This window comes from Jaculus jaculus, chromosome 9, assembly GCF_020740685.1.
Source record: "Jaculus jaculus isolate mJacJac1 chromosome 9, mJacJac1.mat.Y.cur, whole genome shotgun sequence".
NCBI classification, from domain to species: domain Eukaryota; kingdom Metazoa; phylum Chordata; class Mammalia; order Rodentia; family Dipodidae; genus Jaculus; species Jaculus jaculus.
The window spans coordinates 133,404,704-133,430,139 of record NC_059110.1 but is presented as its reverse complement, the minus strand read 5'-3'; the positions used below and the strand labels follow the sequence as shown (position 1 = coordinate 133,430,139).

General features: G+C 43.5%; 2 protein-coding genes across 7 annotated transcripts in view; one reads left to right on the top strand and one right to left on the bottom strand.

The window, feature by feature from the left end:
• Nucleotides 1-1,245: 1,245 nt before the first annotated feature.
• Ddx5 (DEAD-box helicase 5) lies at nucleotides 1,246-9,237 on the bottom strand. 3 transcript variants are annotated; one of them, XM_045159453.1, is made up of 14 exons: nucleotides 9,096-9,237; nucleotides 8,383-8,567; nucleotides 7,042-7,207; nucleotides 6,675-6,771; nucleotides 6,460-6,593; nucleotides 6,301-6,366; nucleotides 5,809-5,950; nucleotides 5,565-5,725; nucleotides 5,307-5,479; nucleotides 4,329-4,439; nucleotides 4,054-4,115; nucleotides 3,902-3,961; nucleotides 2,424-2,648; nucleotides 1,246-1,952 (listed from the first exon to the last, which is right to left on the bottom strand). In XM_045159453.1, the coding sequence occupies exons 2-14, from the start codon at nucleotides 8,424-8,426 to the stop codon at nucleotides 1,549-1,551; spliced, it is 1,845 nt and encodes a 614-aa protein (XP_045015388.1). In that variant the 5' UTR covers nucleotides 8,427-8,567; nucleotides 9,096-9,237; the 3' UTR covers nucleotides 1,246-1,548. The 3 variants fall into 3 exon arrangements, with proteins under 3 accessions (XP_045015388.1, XP_045015389.1, XP_004655173.1); XM_045159454.1 differs by lacking the exon at nucleotides 9,096-9,237 and adding an exon at nucleotides 8,871-8,992; XM_004655116.2 differs by lacking the exon at nucleotides 9,096-9,237 and having other exon boundaries at nucleotides 8,383-8,615.
• Nucleotides 8,801-25,436, top strand: part of Cep95 (centrosomal protein 95) — a 46,846-nt gene continuing 30,210 nt past the window's right edge. For 3 of the 4 annotated variants that reach the window (XM_045159451.1, XM_045159452.1, XM_045159450.1), the window contains exons 1-4: nucleotides 8,801-9,490; nucleotides 11,036-11,164; nucleotides 13,148-13,255; nucleotides 22,349-22,459. In XM_045159451.1, coding sequence (XP_045015386.1) covers nucleotides 9,445-9,490; nucleotides 11,036-11,164; nucleotides 13,148-13,255; nucleotides 22,349-22,459 — 394 coding nt within the window. In that variant the 5' untranslated portion in view covers nucleotides 8,801-9,444. The remainder of the gene's footprint in view (nucleotides 9,491-11,035; nucleotides 11,165-13,147; nucleotides 13,256-22,348; nucleotides 22,460-25,436) is intronic. The other variant, XM_004655118.2, reaches the window with a different exon arrangement.

Genomic DNA, 25,436 nt, shown 5'->3' with positions numbered 1-25,436 from the left:
GACACAACACACATGCTAAAAAGTGGACTGTCTTTTAAAACTTCAAAGGTAAATTAGGTCAATTTTCCACAGTCCCAAAATCATTTCCATAAATATTTACAAATTAAATGCCCCACATTAAGACATTAAACAGTAATGTAATAATATATGCTCCAACCCATCCCAATAGCCTTTTCTAAGTTAAATTAAGAATCTGACCATGTCATTGAAAACCACTCAAAGAATTAGATGGGCTAATTTCCACTATCAGCCAGCCCTGGATCCCTATCCCTGGCCCCACCCCCTGCATATACTAATTTTACAATTTAGATAAGGCATTGACATCAATCAAAGCCTCAGATTAAAAGTCCAAATTCATGTTACCTAAGACCACCTTTGTCCTGGGCAAAGCACACCAAACTCTCCAGGAAGACAGACCTACATCTAACCATTGCTGAAATAAACTACTAAGTTTGGTGAGCCCAAGTTAAACGTAAAGATATCCCCCTGGATCTTTCTAGCGTAGGCCCATGTTGAACCGAACAAAAAGACCTGTACTAACTGTGCTTTTGATTATGTTGCCTGATTAACCATTATTTATTTTTTGATGAGGATTTCTTCCTTGTGTTGCAAGTTTAACTAGACCTTAGTTTGAAGACCTCTAGAATTCCCTGAATTATTGTAAAGACATTCATGACTCCCAGTGTGAATAGTTAAGTGCCCTGGAAAGTCTGTGAAGACTAGAATCTACAAGTAACCTGCACTAAGGACATTGTGCAAATTGTTAGACTCAAACCTGGCTCTTGGGCTAAAAACAGTCTTTCAGCATTGTTCATTTTGGCAGTTCACATTATGGCCAAGAGCAAGAAGAAAATTTCAAAAAAGCAAGTTATTTCAAACTACTTAATTATGTTTTGTAAAAGGAAACAGTCGTCCACATTGTCACTCTATACAGCCCAGTATTTCCTATCCTTACTTTCATTTAATCATTGTACATAAAAGAGAATGAGCTATAAATGAATCCCCTGAAGCTGAAAAGCTACTGACAAAGCTTTTATGCATTTAGTCTAGAATTATATAAATTTCTCTAACCCAATCCCATTTAAATTCTTTATGAGCAGATTAAGGGCCTTCTGATCCCCCATCCCAAATCAAAGAATGCAGTCATTCTAGTTTGTGATTTAAGAACCCAAAACATACCATTCCCTAACCAACGTTTTACATGACATTATTATATATGTAAAATAAAGTACAATTTCCACTTAATTCAGTCTTCAAATATCTTTTATTGGAAGGCCATGCACTGCCTTCATTTATTGTATTTCAAATCACTGTACAGTTACTTTTGTGAAAACACTGCCTGCATTTTCTAGTACAAAAAAAACCTAAAAATTGTTTCAGGAATGTAGAGAAATATCCAACTTAAATAGCGAAAAAGTGCACCATAATTACTGCTGCACTGCAGTCATTTCTGCATTTCCCATGTTTCTTAAATAACTATCTTGTCTGATAACACACAATATAAAGAGCAATTATGAAAAACAGACATTTACATATACTTCTAAAGTCTTATTGAGAATATCCTGTTGGCATTGGATAGCCAATCATAGGCGCGGCTGCAGTAGCAGGATATGCATATGCCTGTTGGTTCATACCATTGTGCATATTTGCAACATTACTTCCATATTGCTGAGTGCTATCATAACCATTCTGGTAAGTGCCTGTTGGGTTACCAGTCCTAAAACTGGTCTGTATGCCAGCAGACACAAAATTACTTCCAAAGCTCCCATTGGTGTAATTCGCAGCACTGTAAACACCATTCTGAGTTTTTGCCCCAAAATCTCTCTTCAGCAGACTAGAATAACCTCTGTCATAATTTTCCCTGTCTCTAAAGGTATTAAATCCACCCCTTTTGCCTGCAGAGTATCTGTCCCGACGGTCATCCTTCATGCCTCCTCTACCCCTGGAACGACCTGTCAAGAAAACAATTGTAAATTGATCAATTTTATCAATGGCACAGATCACTAACACAGAATTACATAGCTCTTTTCATGATAGGCTTTTGTTTTGTTTTGTTTTTTTGAGGTAGGGTCTCACTCTAGCCCAGGCTGACCTGAAGTTCACTATGGAGTCTCAGGGTGGCCTCAAACTCATGGCAATCCTACCTGCCTCCTGAGTGCTGGGATTAAAGACGTGCGCCACCACACCCAGCTTCATGATAGGCTTAAGTGTTTTGTTTTCTCAATTTGGGGCTTTGTAAATTGGTGGCACACGCCTATAATCCCAGCACTCAGTAGGCAGATAGGAGGATAGTCATGAGTACAGAATTTGCCTTGAGACTAGAGTTAAAGACACTATGTCCAAAAAAAACTCATCCCCTTAAAACGGATTAGTAGAAGGATGTGACTCAAACTTACCAATATATTTTACTGAAAGTTTCTTACCTGAACCTCTGTCTTCAACCAACTGAAGCAACTTGGGATTAATTGCTTGATTAGCTTCACGAAGCACAGAGATAAGGTCGCTCACTTGCTTTATGTTATTAGGTGTAAAGAAAGTGTATGCTGTGCCTGTTTTGGTACTGCGAGCAGTTCTTCCAATTCGATGAATATAATCCTCTGAGGAGTTAGGGTAGTCATAATTGATGACAAATTTCACATCTTCCACATCTGTAAGGTGTTGCAGTGTGGCAAAATAGCAATGTACGGAGTTTTGCACACCACAACAGCCAGACCAAAAATAAAAAGTTAGACAATTGCATTCCCAAGAAGGTACGGGCTGCAAAAAATAGTTAAAATGGTTATCCATTCCCTGTAGGAATACCATTGAGGTTGGGGGGAAAAAAATAGGGGAGGGGAAAAAAAAAAGCACATGTCACCGGAGACATTCATGTTATCACCCGCCCATTGAGAGCCTGTCAAGGGGAATGTGTATTCTTCCTAGCACATTCCCAAATGAGCAAGTCCCCTTACAGATCATCAAGTGACATCTGAATGCTTCTGCGCAGTAGGGCCACTTAAAGTTTCACAGCAACCTCTTCATGTGCTCATTTTGAGGACCTTTCAACAAAAACATACAAGGTCCTTTGCATTACTTTCTCATCAGAAGTTCAAAATTCTGGCCACACTGCTCGTCTTGCCAAGACCTTACAACTGCAGCTGCAAGAAAAACATACCTGTCCCCCCAAAGTTGTTTTTATGCACTGTCTCGTCTAGGCAAGCGCTTCCAAGAAGCCAGGATTCACTTGAGAATGTGTCTCTCTCTGGCAGGTCTCGACATGACGACTACTGTGTAGGTGAGGGAGGAACTTTCAAAGCACTTTCTTTTTCCACTGACTATGTGTGAGTGAGAGCTCCTGTTCTAGGTCTCATGTGCCAGTACTCACCAATTTGTAAAAGGCTTAGTACCTTTTAAAGCTGCTCTCTCCATTTCAAACTTGAACAAAAATTTCATTGAACATTGAAGTTTGGAAATATTTCTTCGACATTTCAGCAAACTCACTGAAACTCAAAGACCCACAGATCACAGTAAACAGTTTGAAACAATGCTGTACCATGGCAATCATGCAAAGCATGGGACAGATGAAATACCACGGCAGTGAACTGTGAGGTAACTTCCATTTTTTTCCCCCGGAGAGAACAGTTTATGGAGCAGAGGTGGTATGTTCTGCCCTTTGAAGATTACTGGCACACTTTCAGCTTTTCACCTCTCTAATCGACTGGAAGCAGCCAGCCGATCACTAGTCCTCCATCCCCCTCGAGTCCTCCGATTGTCATGCCTAGGCCTTGCCACAAAGACTGCACCTTTATGTGAAAAAAAACTTGGAAAAAATGCAGAGGTTAAAGAAAGCAATAAACTTTCTTTAAAAAACTACATGGAGATCTTCTGAGAAACCAAGCCATGAATGCGAGTTTGTACTAACCTAGCCCTCTGGAGGCCACATCTGTAGCAATCAGAATAGGAGCTTTTCCATGTTTGAATTCTACAAAGGAAGGCATATAAAACAACCATTAATCTCAGCAAATATCTTATGTTGACGACAAAAATGTATTTAACTTTATTTGAAATACATACCATTTAGAACCCAGTCACGTTCTTGTTGACTCTTGTCCCCATGGATGCCCATGGCAGGCCACCTAAATTAAAAGGTGGTTAGTATTTTCGTTGAAAATCTAAATAGATTCTACCAATAATTGTCAGAGTACCATAATTTCACTGGAAATCTATATTGTTACGTGCAATTCCTTCTCCCTCAAAGAAAACAAAAAGACAAAAACAAAGACCCCAAAATTCACTTGCTTCTGTGTTTGCCCTTTCCTTAACTTGCTTCAATGGAGGAAGCCACATACCCATCTCTCCTCATTTTCCTGGTAAGCTCATCACATCTTCTTTTGGTTTCAACAAAAACAATGGTTTTATTTTCCTTCTCACTCATGATTTCTTCCATTAGCCGAATAAGTCTAGAGGAGGAAAGATCAATTAGGACTGCTGAGTTTGAGGCCAGCCAGAGACTACAGTGAGTTGTGGGCTAGCCAGGGCTAGAGTGAGACCCTACCTCAAACGAAGAGAAGAAACAAAACTCGGGCTGGAAAGATGGCTTAGCAGTTTAGACACTTGTCAGCAAAGCTGAAGGACCCAAATTTTATTCACCAGGACCCACATAAAGCCATCTGCACAAATAAATGCTCCAACAAAAAGTTATCTTGTGAAAGGGTGTATGGACAGTGAACATCTAATTTAATGTAAATGGACACAACACAAGAAACACACCCACAAAAGGCTTAATTATTACATGAAGGACAGTTTTTCATAAAGGTTGGTAGACTATACTTTTATGTGTTAAAATGTTAGGTTTCTCTAACACACTAGACAAGTGCTCCATCAGTGACCTATATCCCCAGCAAACCAATTAAAAAAAAAATTTCAGGGTATGAGAAGATGGCTGTGTTGAAAATTTTGGGCTGGAGAGATGGCTTAGTACTTGAGGTGCTGGCTTGCAAAGCCTAACCAGTTTAAATTCTCAGTACCCACAAAGCCAGATACAAAGTTGCACATGCATCTGAGTTCCTTTGCAATGGCTAGAGGCCCTGGTGTGCCCTTTCTTTCTCTGTAGCTATCCCTGCTTGCAAATAAATAAAATTTGAGATCTATACCTCCTGTTAAAAAACAACAACAACAACAAAAAAACTATGAAAATGATTGTTGCTTAAGTTATTACAATGTACAGGACAGCAAGGCATGGTAGCACGTGCCTCTAAGCCCAGAGTTCCACGCCAATCTGGGCTAGAGTGAGATCCTGCTTCACAGTCAACACTTTTTATACTTACTTTTCATCCTTTTCTACATCATGGCATACGTCTACAATCTGAAGAATGTTGTGATTTGCACTCAGTTCTAGCGCACCAATGTTTATATGAATATAGTCTTTAAGGAAATCTTCAGCAAGTTGTCTCACTTCTTTTGGCCAAGTTGCACTCCACATCAGGGTTTGCCTATCAGGCTAAATAAAGAATTTGGGTGGAAAAATTAGTTTCCCAAAGCGAATTTTGAGTTGAATTAAAAAGATAGCATGTAAGAGCACTTACTCTTATCTGATCCACAATTTTCCTTATTTGGGGTTCAAAGCCCATATCAAGCATTCTATCTGCTTCATCAAGGACAAGGTAGGTTGTTCTTCTCAGATTGGTTTTTCCACACTCTAAGAAGTCAATCAGTCTTCCAGGTGTTGCAATACAGATTTCCACACCTACAATTAAATGCATAAATAGCTAAGTATAAAATATAGAATTGCTGTCACTACCAGTGACAAACCTTTATAACCACACACACCTCTCTCCAAATCCCGTATCTGTGGTCCCTTGGGAGCACCACCATAGATACAAGTAGACTTCAAGCGACAAGCTCTACAGTATTCAGCAGCGACTTGCTGCACCTGCTGGGCCAGTTCTCGGGTTGGTGCCAGCACCAAGCACTGGGGAAAGAAGAAATAGTTTTAGTACAGACCTGGGGAGGGGGGAAGATCAGGAATTAGACTTAAGTGACATAAGCCTTCAACTCCTCCTGGTCCTTCTGCCAAGTATGGGCCATCATGTTCAGCATAGGTGGGCAATTGCTAGTTTATACTTATAGAACCACTCAACTGTATGAAATCACCATGGCATACTTGCTTCAACAGCAAGTAGGTTAAGACAGCCATGACAGCTCCAGAAAATTGCCCAAGAATACTAATCGCTCTGTAGGTACTGCAAATTATTGTGCCTATTAGCCATGCATTCCATAAATTTCGAGTATACTGGATGAAAAACTAAAAACTATACTTACAATAGGCCCATCACCTCTCTCGAGGAATGGCTGATGATTTATGTGGACAATGGCAGGCAGCAAATACTATTAGAATGGAAAAACAAAAACTATTAAAATGCTGTGGTTTCTTTGCAATCTCTACTTTATCATCTCTTGTCAATTACCACCCAAACTTACAGACAATGTTTTCCCAGATCCAGTCTGTGCTACTCCAACCATATCCAATCCACTTAGAGCAACTGGCCATCCCTGAGCTTGAATAGCAGTGGGTTCAGTGAAGTTTTGCCTTGCAATCACATCCATGACATTTGCTGCAATCAATAGTAAGAACATTTTTAGTAAAATCAAAAAACTTAAGTGGCAAAAGAAGAGAACTGAAAATTAGCCCTTACCAGGAAAGTTTGCTTCATAGAAATTTAGAACTGGCTTTGGACAGTTGTGACCTCTAACAGTAATTTCCTTGCTTCTTCTGTAGGTGTCTACGTCTTGCTGAAAAAACAAATATTAATCTTAGTCTCAGAACAACCTCTGCTAACTATGCATAAGCAAACTTCCATGGATAACAAGTTGTTTTATTAAAGTTGCCTATTCTCTATAAACACTCAATTTCTATGCATAGAAACTTAAAAACACCCAACTAGAAGTTACTTCTCTTCCTAAAGTCAGAAATAACTCTCCCAAAATTTGTAGGGCTTCCTAGATTTTCATTTTCTACAAGCCATTATTTATACCCTGATGAAGCCAAATGATATTACTCACTGCTGTGCGCCTAGCCAAATCAGGGTGTTCTTGATAAAAGTTCTTCTCAAATTTAGGCAGCTCATCTAGATTCCACTTCTTTTTAACTAGTTTCTCGCCAGGATTTCCAAACTTCTTTCCAGATAAGGGTCCTGCCCTACTCCCTCCAAATCGAGGTGCACCAAACCTAAGTCAAAAAAAGTACCATTTTAAAACGCGCATGTAATACGGGCTTATACATTTTATTGAACATCCCTGGAAATGAACCGAAAGTGTTATTTCTGGAAATAATCTGAAGCAGTCCTTCCTGTCATTCTCACAACAGCCACAAAGAACACACTATGTTTCATTTACTGTAGTCCCAAGTACACACAACCGAGGCCAAGTAAACAGCTTGGGATCCATCAGCTCATAAACTGCCCAACTGCCTCAAGTTCAGATTACAAGGATAGGCAGCTTGGAGACACCGTAAGCTTCTAAGGAGTCTAAGGACAGGGACAGGAAAGGAGATTCACAACGGGCTTATTTTTACCGCTCTTTCCATCCTAAGAGCCTCGGCGTAAATGGCTTAACGGAACAGCAAAGAGGAGAGCTTTCCCCGGGGACAGTTCCGAGGTGTACGCGGGCGCGCAGCGGCCAGCCGTACGGGAGTCGGGGGAAATCCCCGCGGAAGCGATCTCTCTCGGGTTAAGATAGCGAAATTATATAACGCGAGCGAAGAGAAGGAGGAGCCGGCGACTACCGGGGGAGGAGTCCCGGCCCGGGCGGAGTCGGCCGGGCGGCGTTCCCGCTGGGGCGGCGCTTCCCCCTTTGTCTCGCATTTCTCTCTGCGCCACATTTTCTCGACGCTGCCATTTTGAGCTCCTCCGCCGGGCGGGGTAACAAAGGCGCCGCCGCCATGTCCGAGGCCGGCATTTTGTGTCCGCGCTTCAAGCCACATGGCCGAATCCGCCGCCCGCCACCGCACCGCCCCGCGGGCTTTGCAAGCGTCCCCCCCCGCCTCGCCGCCGCTCCTCCCCGGCGCCCCTTAAACGTCTCCCCGGAAGGTGGCCGCCAACGACACCTCCCCCGTCCTCTTCGACGGTCGCGCTCCCCCAACAGCCGCTCGAGTCGCCGTGGTGCCTGCTACCGGCCCTCTCCCACCAAAAGTGCGGCAGAGGGACATGTGGGGGGGGGTCTTTTATTAAGGGCTTTTTGCCAAATGCCAAGAATTTAAAAAAAAAAAAAACCAAACCCGAAAGTCGTCAAGAACTTAGGCCGAAAAGCCGAGCCCTCCCCCACCCCGCCCGCCATTCCCCTCCCCGACCCTCCCATCCCCCACCCGCCGGGCCTGACAGGTCCGTCGCCCGCCACCACACTCACCCTCGGTCCCGGCCACGGTCTCGGTCACTCGAATAACCTGACATGGCGTCAATGGTGGCGGTTGACGAGAGAGGAGAGAAGCGTAGAGAAACTGGGTGCGACGAATCGCTAAAGGGGGGAGAGGGTGGCCTCGGCGACGGCGAAGCCCTTGCGGGGGCGTCAGCGGACGATGACGAGAGACGGAGCTGCACGACCAGAGACCGGTGGAAATGAATGAGGTGCCGGCCGCGTCCCGGCAGCCGGTTTTATAGCCTGGCCCGCCTCCTGGCCGCAAAGGACGCTGGGAGCCGCGCTATGACCTCATCGCTCCGGCCCACCCCCCGCCCCCACGGAGTCAACTGCTGCTGGCGTTCGGGAATCCGCCATGTTCTCGCCCCTCCTCCTCTTCCTACCCCCCCCCCCCCGCCGCCTCCAGCAATCCGAGCGTGTGTCACCCCGTTATGTCTAGACCGGCCCCCCGCCACCCCGTATCACTAGGTATGTCTCACCCTGCGCGCTCCTGACTAGACCTTCAGAAAAGCGACTCTAGGCGCGGCCAGCCAGGCGGTAAAACAGCCGGCCCTCGCCCCCCAACTCGGCGATGTTTACGTCTCCACAGAGCCCCCCCCACGCCCATCACCAAATGAGGCGGGGAGGGCGGAGTCACGTGACGCTCCTCTCCGCACTACTTCCTCACTCGACGTCGGCGGAGGGATACAGAATGACAGACTCACCGGAAGCGTGGTTCTAAAGCGCCCGTGGGAGATCGGCCGGGCAGTTTGGATGACCTGGCTCCCGAGGCCGCCCACCTAGAGAATCCATGAGCGGGGAATCTGGCCCGCGGAGAAACCAGAGCCCTCAAACTGTCGCCGGGGCTCGCGCTGCGATAGGAAGTGCTTCTCTGGTGACCAATCAGCGTCGAGAAGCCGTTTTAACGTCCCTCCCTCCCTCCACCCCGCCTTCCCGGCTCTTGGGTGGGTCACCCACCCTCCGGCCGTCTCTGGGTCTGCGCGGTTCGGCCCTTCCAGGACACCGTCGCCCGCGCTCCAGCTTCCTTAGCTGGCGGCAGCTTCTCTTCGCAGTATGGCCGGCTCAGAGACTGGTGAGTCTCGGCCGCGAGCCTTGATGGGTGTGTACCGCAGCTGTCCGGCTTTCTGGGGTGCTGACGAAGCCTGTGGACTGGTCAGGCCCCGGTCAAAGGTTCTTCGGATTGGGTGTCAGCCTCGCTACGTCTTCGCCTCGAGAGAGCGCGCGGCCCTCTTGTGAGGCTGGTTAGGACTCCCGCCCGCTGACCGCCCGAAGCTCCTTGTCGGACTTGTGTTTCTGTGAGACAGTTAGCCACGGACAGTGTGCCCTCCTTGCTCTTGCATGGTGGAGGCTGAGGCGAACCTACATTTGTATCGATTTAGGGAGGGAGCACTAGCATTCTTCAGGGCACTGGATGCCCCTACTGAAAGTAGGATCGTGGTGCTTTTGCCTTAAGTTGTCCCGGAGAGTAGTCGGCTTTGGTTAGCACTGCCTTTGGGAAAAAAAAAAAAAATGAAATGATTTTGTTGCCTAGGACGCCAGCCTTTCTCCAGGACAAGCCCACAAAATGGTTGCCATGACTTGGTCATCTGAGAGATGGCCAATAGGACAGGGAATGATGGCAATCAGCCGATACAAACTATTGTCTCCCAAGTATCTGTCCATTACACATTGGAGATGTCGCCAATGCTAAAGTGCTTTTCCCTTTAATCGCCCATCACTTCATGATGGACGTGTTCCTAAGTTATCTTTAGTTAGGAAACCTTTAACCTTGGCTATCCAGCACTTTCAGGGGAGGGCAGGATGTGTTACAGTAAGTACACCCGGAAATTTCAACTGTATTCTAATGGGCTACTTCTGAGCTTAGGGATGTTTTTAAGCCCCCCATGCTTTCTTTCATATATAAAATTAATAAAAAGGAAAAAAACTAACAAATGCATTAGTGTTGGTGTTGTCATTGTTCCAGTTCTTAACATCCCATTTGGATACTAGATGGATCCTGACTTGCACAAGATAATTGGGTTAAAACATGACTAATACTATTGGGAATTTAAAGTCATCTCCATTAATTAGTTTCTAGTAACTTAAGATTACCGTTTACAAACTGTCTTATTGACGACAAGATACTCCATTTATTTATAAATTCATTTTAATTAAAAATGTCAACATAAGTATTATAAAAGTATGGGTAGAGCCAGGCGTGGTGGCGCACGCCTTTAATCCCAGCACTCGGGAGGCAGAGGTAGGATTGCTGTGAGTTCAAGGCCATCCTGAGACTCCATAGTGAATTCCAGATCAGCCTGGGCTACAGTGAGACCCTACCTCGAAAAAGCAACAACAACAAAAAAAAAGTATGGGTAAATGGGATTATTTTTATGATCATGGAAAATGTTAATAAAAGTTGAAAAGAGAAAAAAATATTTATATTTATATTGCAACAGTAAAAATTGAATTTGCACTACAATTTTGACTATGAAGAAACTAACACTCTGGAAATCATCTCAAGAAGTGAAATCATCTTTTGAAAAATCTTGCCTAGTTGGGCCTTCCTTATCTAGTGTTTGATATATGCTTTTGTGGAGCATTTTTTAAAAACGACTTTTCCTGTTGCTTTTGAAGACTGATCTTTTCCCTTCTTCCCCAACAGAGTGGGTAACAGTTGCCAATAACCTTCTTTTGAAATGTCACATACACCTGAGGATACATGAACTTGAAGATTGTGATGCTAATGTCTTTATTGCCCTTTACCAATCCATTTTGGGAGAAAAGGTCCCAGGTAAGGGTACTAGAATAATTGTGGGTTTTTTTGTTTTGTTTTGGTTTTTGGTTTTTGGTTTTCCAAGTTAGGGTCTCACGCTGGCCCAGGCTGACCTGGAATTCACTATGGAGTCTCAGGGTGGCCTCGAACTCACGGTGATCCTCCTACCTCTGCCTCCCGAGTGCTGGGATTAAACGCTTGTGCCACCACGCCCAGCATAATTGTGTTTTATCTTAGAAGTTGTTAGTACCTTTAGTTAGATCCTTTGTATTTATAAAATTCTGTTTTTCTTTCAATATCATTTGTATTCAATTAGGCATTCCATTTCCTTAATCTCTTAAGAAATAGTTTGACAAGTCTTGGTAGTCTCTACTTAACCATGCCTGTGAAGGTCATAACATTTGTATAAATGCAATGTTGGAGTTCAAGAATTGAGTGGATCTTGAAAAGTTACTGAGTCTTATGTAGCCACTATTACTGATAAAAATTGGTGTTTAAGCCAGGCATGGAGGCACATGCCTTTAATCCCAGCACTCGGGAGGCAGAGGTAGGAGGATCACCGTGAGTTCGAGGCCACCCTGAGACTCCATAGTGAATTCCAGGTCAGCCTGAGCTAGCATGAGACCCTACCTTGGAAAACCAAAAAAAAAAAAAAAAAAAAAACAAAAAAGGTATTTATACTTGTTCAACCTAATTTACTAAGGTGGCACATGTCTTATTTGGACTTGTTCATTTGATTTTCAGCAGTACTAGCCACATCATTTTTCTGTATCCTAGGCATGAATATAGCTCAGAGATTTTTATCCATAGATTTCTTGACTGCCTTTTGTTTTGTTTTGTTTTTTGATGTAGGTTCTTGCCCTAACCCAGGCTGACCTGGAATTCACTATGTAGTCTCAGGGTGTCCTTGAACTCACAGAGCTCCTCCTACCTTTGCATCCCAAATGCTGGGATTAAAGGCGTGGGCCACCATGCCCAGCCACTGCCTCTTTATACCTAGTTTATAAACATTCAGTACTATGAAATCAGTGGAGTCTCTCTTCCCATTGTTAACATGAATCAGTGGCCTCAAATTTTTCTAGACTAATAATATGGTCTCTAACTGGTATCTTTGATGCCATTCTCAACTCTAGGGTTCATCTTCAATACCAGAGTTAAAGAAACTCCAAATTTGACTTTATATTAAAATCTTTCCAGGGTTGGGCATGGGGCAAACATCTTCAATCCCAGCACGTGGGAGGCCGAGGTAGGAGGATTGCTGTGACTTCCAGGCCAGCCTGGGATGACACCATTAATCGTAGCCTTCAGGAGGCAGAGGTTAGAGGATCGCCTTGAGTTCAAGGTCATCCTGAGACTGCATAATGAATTCCAGGTTAGCTTGGGCTAGAGTGAGATCCTACCTCAGAATAAACAAACAAATAATCCTTTGCTTAAACACCTATGGATTTTTATTTGCTTATTTTAAGTTTTGGCTTTTCCTTGTCATGGAAAGCAGCCCATAGTTAGGGATCAAGCCTCATGCTTTATCTTTCTTTATTCTTTTTCAGCTTTTTGAGACAGGAACTTGCTATGTAACCCAGACTGGCTGCAAACTTGTGATCTTCCTGCCTCTGCTACTCAGGTATTAATTAGCATTACAGGCATGTGCCATGATGCCCAACTTTGCCTTCCTTACTAGACCACTGAAACATCTTGAAATTGGGACCTCTGTATCTTCCTCTACATCTTGCTTGTATAGAACATATTCCAATTACATGTTGAATGTAGTAAATATTCAACTGGTAAATATGTGCAGTATTGAAAAATAAATTCAACCAATAAAGATGCTACTGTGTAAAATTCAGGCTCTATAAACTTTATCTGGACTTTATACATCTTTTCTGTTTGAGTAAAACTTGCTTGTGTATAATTGAGTTTACTCACAAGTTTGGCCAGAGACAAATTGATCAAAGCTTCACCTCTAGTAGAGATCCAAAATAATGTGACTTTCCACCCCTGCAGACCTGATAGCTATGCCCAGGAACCCAGAGGACGATGCCCACAATGTACAAGCAGTGATTGATTCCCTGGCCTTGGATTATCTTCAGGTCAGCTTATCTCACATAACAGGTTAGTTACATGCTTTAACCACCATCAGTCATGGTTTGTCTCCAGAACCACATAAACTGGGTGTGGTGGCACACACCTGTGATCCTGGCCCTTGGAAGAAGGAAGATCAGAAGTTTCGAGTCATCCTCAGCTACTGAACCAGTTCAAGTTCAGCCTAAGCAACATGAGATTCTGCCTCAAAAGAAGTTAAAGGGGCTGGAGAGATGGCTCAGCAGTTAAGGTGCTTGCCTGCAAAGCCTAAGGACCTGAGTTCAATTCCCCTGTACCCATGTACTAAGTGTTTCATGCATCCAGAGTTCTTTTGCAGTGGCAGGAGGCCCTGGCATGTCCATAACCCACTCTTTCTGTGTCTGCCACTTTTTCTCTAATAAACAAATAAAATTGAAAAAAATGTTAGAATCTTGGACAAGTGAAACAAGGACAACTATAACACCGAGCCTAGACAACCTACTGATGTAGTCAGACAACCATACTTGAATGCATTGGAAAGTTGAGCATTGACCTGGGTCTGAAATGTATTTGAGATAATGTTTTTGTTGTATTACTTTAAAGCATTGCAGTGTTGTATGTTTCTTGTACCTAAAGGAACCAACTCAATATTCACTAAATTAAGCCTAATGAAATAAATTATGATAGCTCCATACTCTGTAGGTATCAGCAATTGAGGATGTTCTTTATATACAATCTTGTATGCTTCATTTTGTTAGAAAAGGGGTAGAGAGAATACATGTATGTAATTGGTTGCCTTTAGAAGGACTTTGTAGATGAGTATGTAGGAAACTTGTAACAATGATTGCCTCAAACAAGAACTTCAGGGATGCTGGAAAAGGGACCAGGATTTTGAGTTATATGTATAAAAAGATCATACATATATATATATATATATATATATATATATATATATATGTAAGGTTTTTTTGAGAGGGGCTCATATAGCTCAGGCTAATGTTGAACTGGCTGTATAGCTGAGGATGACCTTGAATTTCTGATCCTTTTGCCTCTGCCTCCCAAGTGCTGGAGTGTTGAGATTACCAGCATGTGCCAGCACACCTGATTTATTAGGGACCATAAATGGAATTTAGGGCCTTGTGCATGCTAGACAAGAACTATTTTTTTTTTCTTAATGTGTATGGTATATATCCACATATGTGCCATTGTGCTCCAAGTGCATGCCTGTGGCTGCCAGACAAAAACATCAGGTCATCTATCCACCCAGTTTACCTTGAGACAGAACCTCTTCACAGATTCCAGAGCTTTAGTGTTTTTGTGAGTCCTAGCAGTTCTCTGGTCAGTAACCCCATGTGGCCACACCTAGCAACTTACATGGGTACTAGGGATTCAACTTCCAATCCCAGGCTTCCTCAGGTCCTCATGATTATACACGAAGTGCTCTTAGCCACTGAGCAGTCTCTCCATCCCCAAAGCAATTACTCTTTTACCAACTGAGCTACATCCTCAGCCTTGAACCACAATATCTACTCAAAAAGTCTAGGGGATTGGGTATGTAGCTAAGTTGTGATCTGCCCTGGGTTTAATCTCCAGCACCACACATATGTTAATGCACATAAATTTAATGTAAACTGTGTTTTGTCTTAATTTTTTTTATTTGCAAGCAGAGAGAGAGAATGTGGGTACACCAGAGCTTCTTGCAACTGCAAATGAATCCCAGATGCATGTGTTACTTTGTGCATATGGCTTTACATGGGTAGCAGGGAATCAAACCTGGGCCATCAGACTTTGAAAGCAAGGATCTTTAACCACTGAACCATCTCCAGCCCTGTAAACTGTTTTTGAAACTTTTTCCAAGATAAAGTATACTATTGTTGCATTTCAAAACAAAATATATCACATATACTTGGTGTTCTTTGTCTTGGTTTACTTTCAGGATTTTTTTGTTTTTGTTTTTGTTTTTTGAGGTAGGGTCTCACTCTGGTCCAGGCTGACCTGGAATTAACTCTGTCATCTCAGGGTGGCCTTGAACTCATGGCAATCCTCCTACCTCTGCCTCCCAAGTGCTGGGATTAAAGGCGTGCGCCACCACGCCTGGCACTTTCAGGATTTTTTGAGGCAGGGTCTCACTATAGCTCAAGCCAGCAATACCAGAACACTCACTCTGTAACTACAGGCTCACACTCAAACTCACAGCAATGCCATTTCAGCCTCCAGGATGCTGGGATTAAAGACATGCACCACAATGTCCAGCCTAATAAGACATATTTATAAATCTTTTTTAAAATTTTATTTTTTATTCTCAATTTTTATTAACATCTTCCATGATTATAAAAAAAAATCCATGTTAATACCATCCCTCCCCCTACTTTCCCCTTTGAAATTCCATTCTCCATCATATCCCCTACCCATCTCAGTCTCTCTTTTTTTTAAATCTTTTTTTTTTTTTTAATTTTTATCTATTTATTTATTTATTTGAGAGTGACAGAGAGAAAGAGGGAGAGAGAGAGAGAGAGAGAGAGAGGGAGAATGGGCACGCCAGGGCCTCCAGCCACTCCAAAGGAACTCCAGACGCGTGCGCCCCCTTGTGCATCTGGCTAACGTGGGACCTGGGGAACCGAGCCACGAACTGGGGTCCTTAGGCTTCACAGGCGAGCGCTTAACCGCTAAGCCATCTCTCCAGCCCTTTTTCTCAATTTTTAAAAACATTTTCCATGATTATAAAAAATGTCCCATGGTAATACCCTTCCTCCCCCGCTTTTCCCCTTTGAAATTCCATTCTCCATCATATCCCCTCCCCATCTCAATAAGTCTCTTTTATTTTGATATCATGATCTTTTCCTCCTCTTACAATTGTCTTGTGTAGGTAGTGTCAGGCACTGTGAGGATATCCAGGCCATGTTATGTCTGGAGGGAGCACGTTGTAAGGAGTCCTACCCTTCCTCTGGCTCTTACATTCTTTCTGCCACCTCTTCTGCATTAGACCCTGAGCCTTGGAAGGTGTGATCTAGATGTTACTCAGTACTCCAGACACTTCTTTCCAGCAGTATGATACCTTCTGAGTTGTCCCAAGGTCACTGCCATCTGAAAACAGAAGATTCTCTACCCAAAGTGAGAGTATAATATAAGGGTATGAATATTTTTTTTTAAATTTTTTTGTCTATTTTTATTTATTTGAGAGTGACAGAGAGAGAGGGAGAGAGAATGAGAATGGGTTCGCCAAGGCCTCTAGCCACTGCAAACAAACTCCAGACACGTGTGCCCCCTTGTGCATCTGGCTAACGTGGGTCCTGGAAAATCGAGCCTCGAACCGGGGTCCTTAGGCTTCACAGGCAAGCACTTAACCGCTAAGCCATCTCTCCAGCCCAGGGTATGAGTATTAAGAGAAGTACTTACTGGGCATTTTGATAAGCATAGTATATACATTTATCCAGACAGCAGATGTTATACCCCTAGGGCTCATGACTACCCTCTTTTTTAAGTTTTCAGTATCAGGGATGTATTCCCTCCCATGCAGCAGGCCTCCAGTCCAATTAGAGGGCAGTTGGTTTCCACCATGATAGATGTGCCACTTTTGCACCGATTGGCCCATTTGGCCTAGCTGGCCAATTATAATGCTTGCAGTGTCCACTGTTGAGTATCTTCACTGGTGGTATCTCTTTCTCCCATTGAACTGCATGTAGAATGGCTTCTTTCAGCTTTCTGTCAGCTGGTCTACATGGAGGAGCTCAGTTCCAGCAGGATTTCTCAGTGGCCTTGCAGCCCAAGTATGTGGAGTCTTCAGCAATAGGGTCTTACCATCAATTCCTGGTGGGAAACCAAGGGCCTCGGCAATGGCCTATAATGTTTTGGGGGCATCAGGGACCTTCCTGGCCAACGAATCACTGGAAGGTATCCCATCCCTGGCACTGAAAATTTTCTAACAACGATCTATGGCTCCTGAGTGTTCCATTGTCCAAAACCGGAGGATTCCATATGATTTATTTGCATACTCTTAGATTTTGATTAGCCCTCCCTTCACCTTTGCTTTACTCAATCTCCTCCCCTGACCTCACTTTGGGCCTTTTCATCCCCATTAATCTATTCTTCTACTTATATATATACAATACCATCCTATTAAGTACCCTCCTCCCTCCCTTTCTCTTCCCTTTATATCCTTTTAGCTTACTGGCCTCTGCTACTGAGTTTTTTCCTTCTCACACAGAAACCCAATCATCTGTAGCTAGGATCCACATATGAGAGAGAACATGTGGCGCTTGGTTTTCTGGCCCTGGTACAAATCTTTATAATTGCAGATAGTGAGGAATAAAAACTCTAGTAAATCATTTCAAGCTAGTGAACAAAGAGAATCTTGGGAACTTGAAATTTTTTTAAAGTATTTTTTAATTGACTTATTTTTAGAGGGAGAGAAAGTGGTACAGAGAGAGAAAGAATTAGGCATGTCAAGGCCTCTGGCCACTGCAAACAAACTCCAGACACATGCACCCCTTGTATATCTGGTTTATGTGGGTACTGGGGAACTGAACCTGGGTTCTTAGGCTTTGCAGGCAAACATCTTAATTGCTAGCCATCTCTCCAGCCCAGAACTTGAAACTTTTATATATGTAGACAGTCTCCACATAAAAATCATGAATGTTATATCAGAACTTGTAATTTTTAATCACAAAAATAGAAGGCTTACACTATTGATTTCTTCTTTGATTTTTTTTTTCAGGAACTAAATGTTAGTCAAGATGGGCCATTTATATCTCTTAATATATTGACAAGAATAATATTTCATTTCAGTTCCATTTGAATAAATGGCTTGAATTAGTTTGGAGATTATTTAGAGGAATAATGTTGAAGTTTCCCTGCTCTTCCAATTCAATGGAATTTCGAAGGTCCATTTCTGGTATTTGTTTTATTTTGTTTAAAGACAAGATCTTACACAATAGCTCAGGCTGGCCTCCAATTTACTAGGTAGCCCAGGTTGTCCTACAACTCCTGAAAATCTACTTCAGCCTCCCTAGTGATACTATGCATGAGACACCACAGTGCCTTGGTTATTTTTTGTTTGTTTGTTTTGTTTTCGAGGCAGGGTCTCACTCTGGCTCAGGCTGACCTGGAATTCACTATGTAGTCTCAGGGTAGCCTCAAACTCATGGCGGTCCTCCTACTTCTGCGTCTCTAGTGCTGGGATTAAAGGTGTGTGCTAACATGCCTGGCTGTACTTTGGTATTTTTACCTTTTAAATATTTTATTTATTTGTAAGCAGAGAGAGGGGTGGAGAGAGAGAAAAAGAGAATGAAAAGAAATTGGTGAGCCAGGGCCCATTGTCACTGCAAACACACTCCAGACATAGGTGCTACTTTGTGCATCTGGCTTTATGTGGGTACTGGGGACTTGAACCTTGGCCCTCAGGCTTTGTACACAAGTGCCTCTAACCACTAAGTTCTATCTCTAGCCTCTGTTTTTACTTTTTTTAAAAATTAATTTAGTTTTATTTTTTCTCAATTTTTTAAAACATTTTCCATGATTATAAAAAAATATCCCATGGTAATACCCTCTGTTTTTACTTTTTAGATGTGCGGTAGCAAGGTTATAAGCACACCCTTGTAAAGAAAATTTTAGTAAAGAGCTGCCCTTGACAAATCTGCAAAACTGCTAACCTCCTCCAGCAGAAGGCAGAGCTGCTTTTTATAGCTGATGTCGCATTGAAAGCAGTTTTTCCTACCTCGAAGTGCTGCATTCTGGCTAGCAATCTGGTTACTGGGTTGGCAAAGTATGATCCCTGTTCTGGAAACAGAAGTCTTGAGTATGCCCTTGGGGTGTATTTATGTGTTTGAAGCCAAAAAAACATAGCACTTGAAAACAAGATTTCTAGTTTGTTAGTTGGGTGTGGTGGTTCATGCCTTCAACTCTAGCACTCAGGAAGCTGTTAGGATTGCTGTGAGTTCAAGGCCAACCTGGAGCTACAGAGAGAATTCCAGGTCAGCCTGGGCTAGAGTTAGAACCTACCTCGAAAACAAAAAGATTTCTGGCTTGTGATTTTAAGCATGAAAATATTTATCCAAGCTTTTTTTTCAATTTTTATTATCATTTTCCATGATTATAAAAAATTTCCCATAGTAATACCCTCCCTTCCCCCCCCCCTTTTCCCTTTGAAATTCCTCTATTACTAGTAATAGAGGAAAACATCAGATTTGTGTTTTGTTTTTCTTCACAGTATAAATTGAGGCTAGATTTCTCAAGTACCAAAATTCAACTGCCTTTCTCATATTTTTCTTTTGTTTTCTGTTTTTGAGGAAGGGTCTTACCATAGCTAAGTCTGACCTGGAAGTCATTCTATAGGTTAGGCTGGGCAGGCTAGCGTTGAATTCATAGGCCATCTTCCTACCTCAGTTTCCCAGCTGCTGGGATTAACGGTGTGTGTCACCATATCTAGCAGTCCCATTCAAGAATGCTGGCATGATTTCCCAAAGGACAACATCAATGTTGTTGTCAGATGTGGTGACGTACACCTTTAATCACAGCACTTGGGAGGCAGAGGTAGGAGGATCGCTTGAGTTTTAGGCCTCAGCCTGAGATTACACCGTGAATTTCAGTTCAGCTTGGGCTAGAGTGAGACCCTACCTTGGAAAACAAAAACAAACAAAAAATTGTTTTAAAAATATTTTTATTTATTTAAGAGAGAAAGAGGGAGAGGGAGAGAGAGAATGAAACTGCCAGGGCCTCCAGCCACTGCAAATGAACTCCAAATGCATGTGCCCCATTGTGCATCTGGCTAACATGGGTCTTGGGGAATCGAACCTGGGTCCTTTGGTTTTGCAGGTAGATGCCTTAACTGATAAGCCATCCCTCCAGCCCCCCGCCCCCGATTTTAAAAAATATTTTATTTATTTATTTGAGAGAGTGAGAATGGGTGCACCAGGTTCTTTAGCCACTGCAAACGAACTCGATACATGTGCTACCTGTGCATTCGGCTCTATGTGGTTATTAAGGAATCAAATTTGGGTTCTTAGGCTTTACAGGCAAGTGCCTTAACCATTGAACCATCTCTCCAGCCCCCAAACATATTTTCTTATTATGGCAATCCTCCTACCTCTGCCTCCCAAGTGCTGGGATTAAAGGCATATGCCACCACACCTGGCTTAAATTTTTAAAATTTTATTTATTTATTTGAGAGAGAGGTAGAGAGAGAGAGACAGACAGAGAATGGGCACGCCAGGGCTTCCAGCCACTGCAAACAAACTCTAGATGCATGTGCCATCTTGTGTATCTGGCTTATGTGGGTCCTGGGGAATTGAACCAAAGTCCTTTGGCTTTGCAGGTAAGTGCATTTGAGAGAGAGAGATTGAGTATGTGCATGCCAGGGCCTTCTACACTGCAAACAAACTCCAGACACATGCAACTACTTTGTGCATCTGGCCTTATGTCGGCACTGGGGAATCAAACGCAGGCCATCAGACCTTTTACCCTTGTGCATCTGGCTTTACTGGGGAATTGAACTCAGTTCATTAGGCTTTGCAGGTGAGCACCTTAACCACTGAGCAATCTCTCCAGCCCCAAATTGTTTGTTTTGGCATCACTATTACCTTTTATTTTTTTGTTTTTTTGTTTTTTTGTTTTTCAAGGTAGGGTTTCACTCTAGCCCAGACTGACCTGGAATTCACTATGTAGTCTCAGGCTGGCCTCGAACTTGTGGTGATCCTCCTACCTCTGCCTCCTGAGTGCTGGGATTAAAGGTGTGCACCACCCCCAGCACTATTACCTTTTTAACTAAACCTTTAAAAGTAGGATCCCACTTTCTTGAAGTTTTGTCTTCTGCCATTCTTTTTCATTAGCCAGATAGACAGTTTTGCCTGGCACTTTTATGTTTTGATATGACTCTTACAAGAGGATGTTTTCTGAGGTCCAGCTCCTTTGGGTCTTGAGAACGGGAAGAAATCTGCTCATGAATTATTCAAGGCCTTTGGTTTCTTCAGCTATTATCAAGCCACAGAAGATTGATGTTCTTTTTGTTGTTGTTGTTTTGGTTTTTCGAGGCAGGGTCTCACTCTAGCTCAGGCTGACCTGAAATTCAAATGTAGTCTCAGGCTGGCCTCAAACTCATGGTGATCCTCCTACCTCTGCCTCCTGAGCGATGAGTGCTGGGATTAAAGACGTGTGCCACCACAGCTGTTTTTTGTGTTTTTGTTGTTGGGGTTTTTTTTTTGTTTGTTTGTTTTTGAGGTAGGGTTTCAGTATAGCCCAGGCTGACCTGGAATTTACTCTGTTCCCAGAGTGGCCTCGAACTCATGATGAACCTCCTACGTCAGCTTCCCAAGTACTGGAATTAAAGACATGCCACTATGCCTGGCTTCTTCTCTTTTTTTTTTTTTTGAGAGAGAGAGAGAGAGAGAGAGAGAGAGAGAGAGAGAGAGGGAGAAGGAGAGGGGCACAGAAAAAATGGGCATGTCTCCTGATGCAGGTGTCACCTTGTGCATCTAGCTCACCTAGGTCCTTTGGCTTTGCAGGCAAGTGCCTTAACCAAGCCATCTCTTCAGCCCAGGTGTTTCTAATATTTATAATAGAACTACTTTTCCTTGTTATCTTGTAATGCCTGTATTCTTTATTTCCTTTTTTAAGAAATAATTTGTTTTGAGAGAGAGAGAGAGAGAGAGAGAGAGAGAGAGAGAGAAAAGAGGCAGATAAAGAGAATGGGTGCACCAAGGCCTCCAGCCACTGCAAACGAACTCCAGACGCACATGCCCCCTTGTGCATATCGTGGGTACTGGGGAATCAAACATGGGTTCTTAGGCCTTGTAGACAAATGCCTTATCTGCTATGCCATTCTCTAGCCTTTTTTGTTTTTAATTTTTAAGGCCATACTTGAAGTCTTTTATTTATTTATTTATTTGTGTGTATGTTATGGGTGTGCCAGGTTCTCTTGCCCCTAAAAATGAACACCAGATATTTGTACCACTTTTTGCTGTCCAGCTTTACCAGGTTGCTGGGGAACTGAACCTGTCTATTAACTATGGAGCCATCTCTAGCCCCTGTAATACTTGTATTCTTGAACAGCAGAATAGCATTTTCACACTGTTTACATTCATTTCAAAATGTGTGAGGCTTTCCAATTTCTTGGTTAAAATTTTAAGTATTTGTATTATTATTCCTTATTAGGAGAAAATATAGTGAAAGGAGATACAGAATCTATCAAGAATCTCCTGGAAATATTTGATGGGTTGCTGGAGTATCTTACAGAACACATCAGTGAAACTTCTCATGAGAAAAGTAAGTATAAGGGTGGAGGGCTGGGAGTAGTCCAGTAGTAAAGAACGAGGCCTTGGGTTTGAGCCCTGAGCCCTCTCTCTCCCTCTCCCCGTCTCCCGTCTCCCTCTCCCTCTCCCTCTCCCTCTCCCTCTCCCTCTCCCTCTCCCTCTCCCTCTCCCTCTCCCTCTCCCTGTCTCTCTCTCTCTCTCTCTCTCTCTCTCTCTCTCTGTGTGTGTGTGTGTGTTGCAGCCCGGTTCACATTGCTGGTAGAAATCACCCAACCAAGAGGAGCTTCTGGGAAAAAGAGATTTATTTTGGCTTATAGGCTTGAGGGGAACTCCACAATGGCAGGGGAAAACGATGGCATGAGCAGTGGGTGGACATCACCCCCTGGCCAACATAAGGTAGACCACAGCAACAGGAGGGTGTGCCAAACACTGGCAAGGGGAAACTGGCTTTAAAGCCCATAAGCCCACCCCCAACAATACACTCCCTCCAGGAGGCATTAATTCCCAAATATCCATCAGCTGGGAGCCTAGCATTCAGAACACCTAAGTTTATGGGGGACACATGAATCAAACCACCACTGTGCCACCACTTTGTGTGTGTGTGTGTGTGTGTGTGTGTGTGTGTGTATGTGTGTATGTGTATGAATATATATTGTTTTTTGCTTTTCGAGGTAAGGCTGACCTGGAATTCACTATGCAGTCTCAGGCCTCGAACTCCCAGCGATCCTCCTACCTCTGCCTCCCTCCCAAGTGCTGGGATTAAAGGCGTGTACCACCACGCCTGGCTCTTTTGTTGTATTTGGTGAGACAGTCTCACACTGTACTCTAAACTAGCCTCAGACTCAAAGCAATCCTGCCTCAGCCTCCTGTGTGTTGAGATTCCAGGACATGAGATGCCATGTCCCATTTACCTACTTTTCTTCGGAAGCAGACTCATCGTCATGATAAATTTTCAACTCTTTTTTTTTTTTTTTTTCCAATTTGACAGTGACAGAGAGAGAGAGAAAATGGGGACATCAGGGCTTCCAGCCATTGTCCCTTAGGGTATGTGGTGCTCCACACCCTTAATCCTGTCAACAAGGAGGTTAAGATTTCTGGTCTGTTGAGAGTTCCAAGTCAATTTGTGACCAAGTGAGACCCTTCCCTAATGAACAACAGAAGAGGAAACAAAGCCACTATGAATCAAGAAGCAACAAATAACAAGCCCAAAATATGGCTTATTTAAGAATGGCAAATCCAACCATCCATCAGATTTAACCTATAATATATCCTAATATGGAAGGTGCAATTAGCACTTCCCTTTTAGGCCTATATACCAGGTTTATTTGGCGGGTACTGACCTGGTGTAATCCCAGTTGCTTTTTGGGATGATTTTGGTCTCAGTTATGCTGCGCTCCTGCTTGGGTCCCTCTTTGATGCACTGTGGGTTCATGTAGGCTGGCTGGGTTGTGGGATTGCTGCTCTGGTCATGATGCTGGGCGCTGTGAACTTCCTTCCCTTGTCTCTGGTGTTTGCTGGCGCTTGCACTGGCAGTGGAGGAGGGGAGGCTGTGGATGGTGGCCCTAGTTCTCCTGCTGGTCCACGTGATCCTCTACCGCATAATCTGCTCTTCCGTTGTTTGCTGCTGTTCTCCCTTCACGTTTCTTGAGTTTGTGAAAAGCTCCGGTGTGAGTGGAAAATCCCCTCACCTGGCTTTTCCTGTGGCTCAAACTGAGCCTTGCAGCTGTGGCCTGCTGGAGCTGCTTCTGCCTGCCTATGTGGGCTCTGGATCTGTCCTACTTCTCTGCTGCCATTGGTAATTTCTTATACACCTCACTTTTTAGTAGAAGAGTATACTTTGCTGGGTATTTTTCGGGCTTTTTCTCCCCTAGGCTGCTTTGGTTCCTATGCTGCCATCTTAACCAGAAGTGTGCCGTGTGTGTGTGTGTGTGTGTGTGTGTATTTTTTTAGAGCAACAGACAGAGAAAGAGGCAGATAGACAGACAGAGAGAATGGACGTGGCGGGGCCTCCAGCCACCCACTGCAAACTAACTCTAGACGCATGCACCCCCTTGTGCATCTGGCTAACGTGGGTCCTGGAGAATCGAGCCTCGACCGAGGTCCATAGGCTTCACAGGCAAGTGCTTAACTGCTAAGCCATCTCTCCAGCCCCCATATATTTTTTAATAGTATTTGTTTTATTTTATTTATGGGGGGGAGAGAGGGAGAGAATGGGCCCACCAGGGCCTCTAGCCACTGCAAACAAACTCTAGATGCATGTGCCCCTTGTGTATCTGGCTTATGTGGGTCCTGGGGAGTCGAACCTGGGTCCTTTGAATTTTCAAGCAAGTGCCTTAACTGCTAAGCCATCTCCCCAGCCCTATTGCCATATCTTTATCCAAAAGGGTTACAGTTATTTAAAACTGTATGGATAGTACCTTTGATACAGAATTTTTTCCAGTTGTTTGTTTATTTATTTTTTTTTAAATAATTTATTATTTTTTATTTGAGAACAACAGACAGAGAGAGAAAGAGGGGGAGAGAGAGAGAGAATAGGCGTGCCAGGGCTTCTAGCCACTGCAAACGAACTCCAGACGCGTGCGCCCCCTTGTGCATCTGGCTAACGTGGATCCTGGGGAATCGAGCCTCGAACCGGGGTCCTTAGGCTTCACAGGCAAGCGCTTTACCGCTAAGCCATCTCTCCAGCCCCAGTTGTTTGTTTATTAACAACTTCCATGATTATAAAAAATATCCCATGGTAATGCCCTAGCTCTCCCCCCACCCCACTTTCCCCTTTGAAACTCCATTCTCCATCATATCCCCTCCCTGTCTCAATCAGTCTCTCTTTTATTTTGATGTAATTCTCTTTTCCTCCTATTATGATGGTCTTATGTAGGTAGTGTCAGGCACTGTGAGGTCATGGATATCCAGGCTATTTTGTGCCTGGGGGGAGCACGTTGTAAGGAGTCGTACCCTTTCTTTGGCTCTTATATTCTTTCCGGCACCTCTTT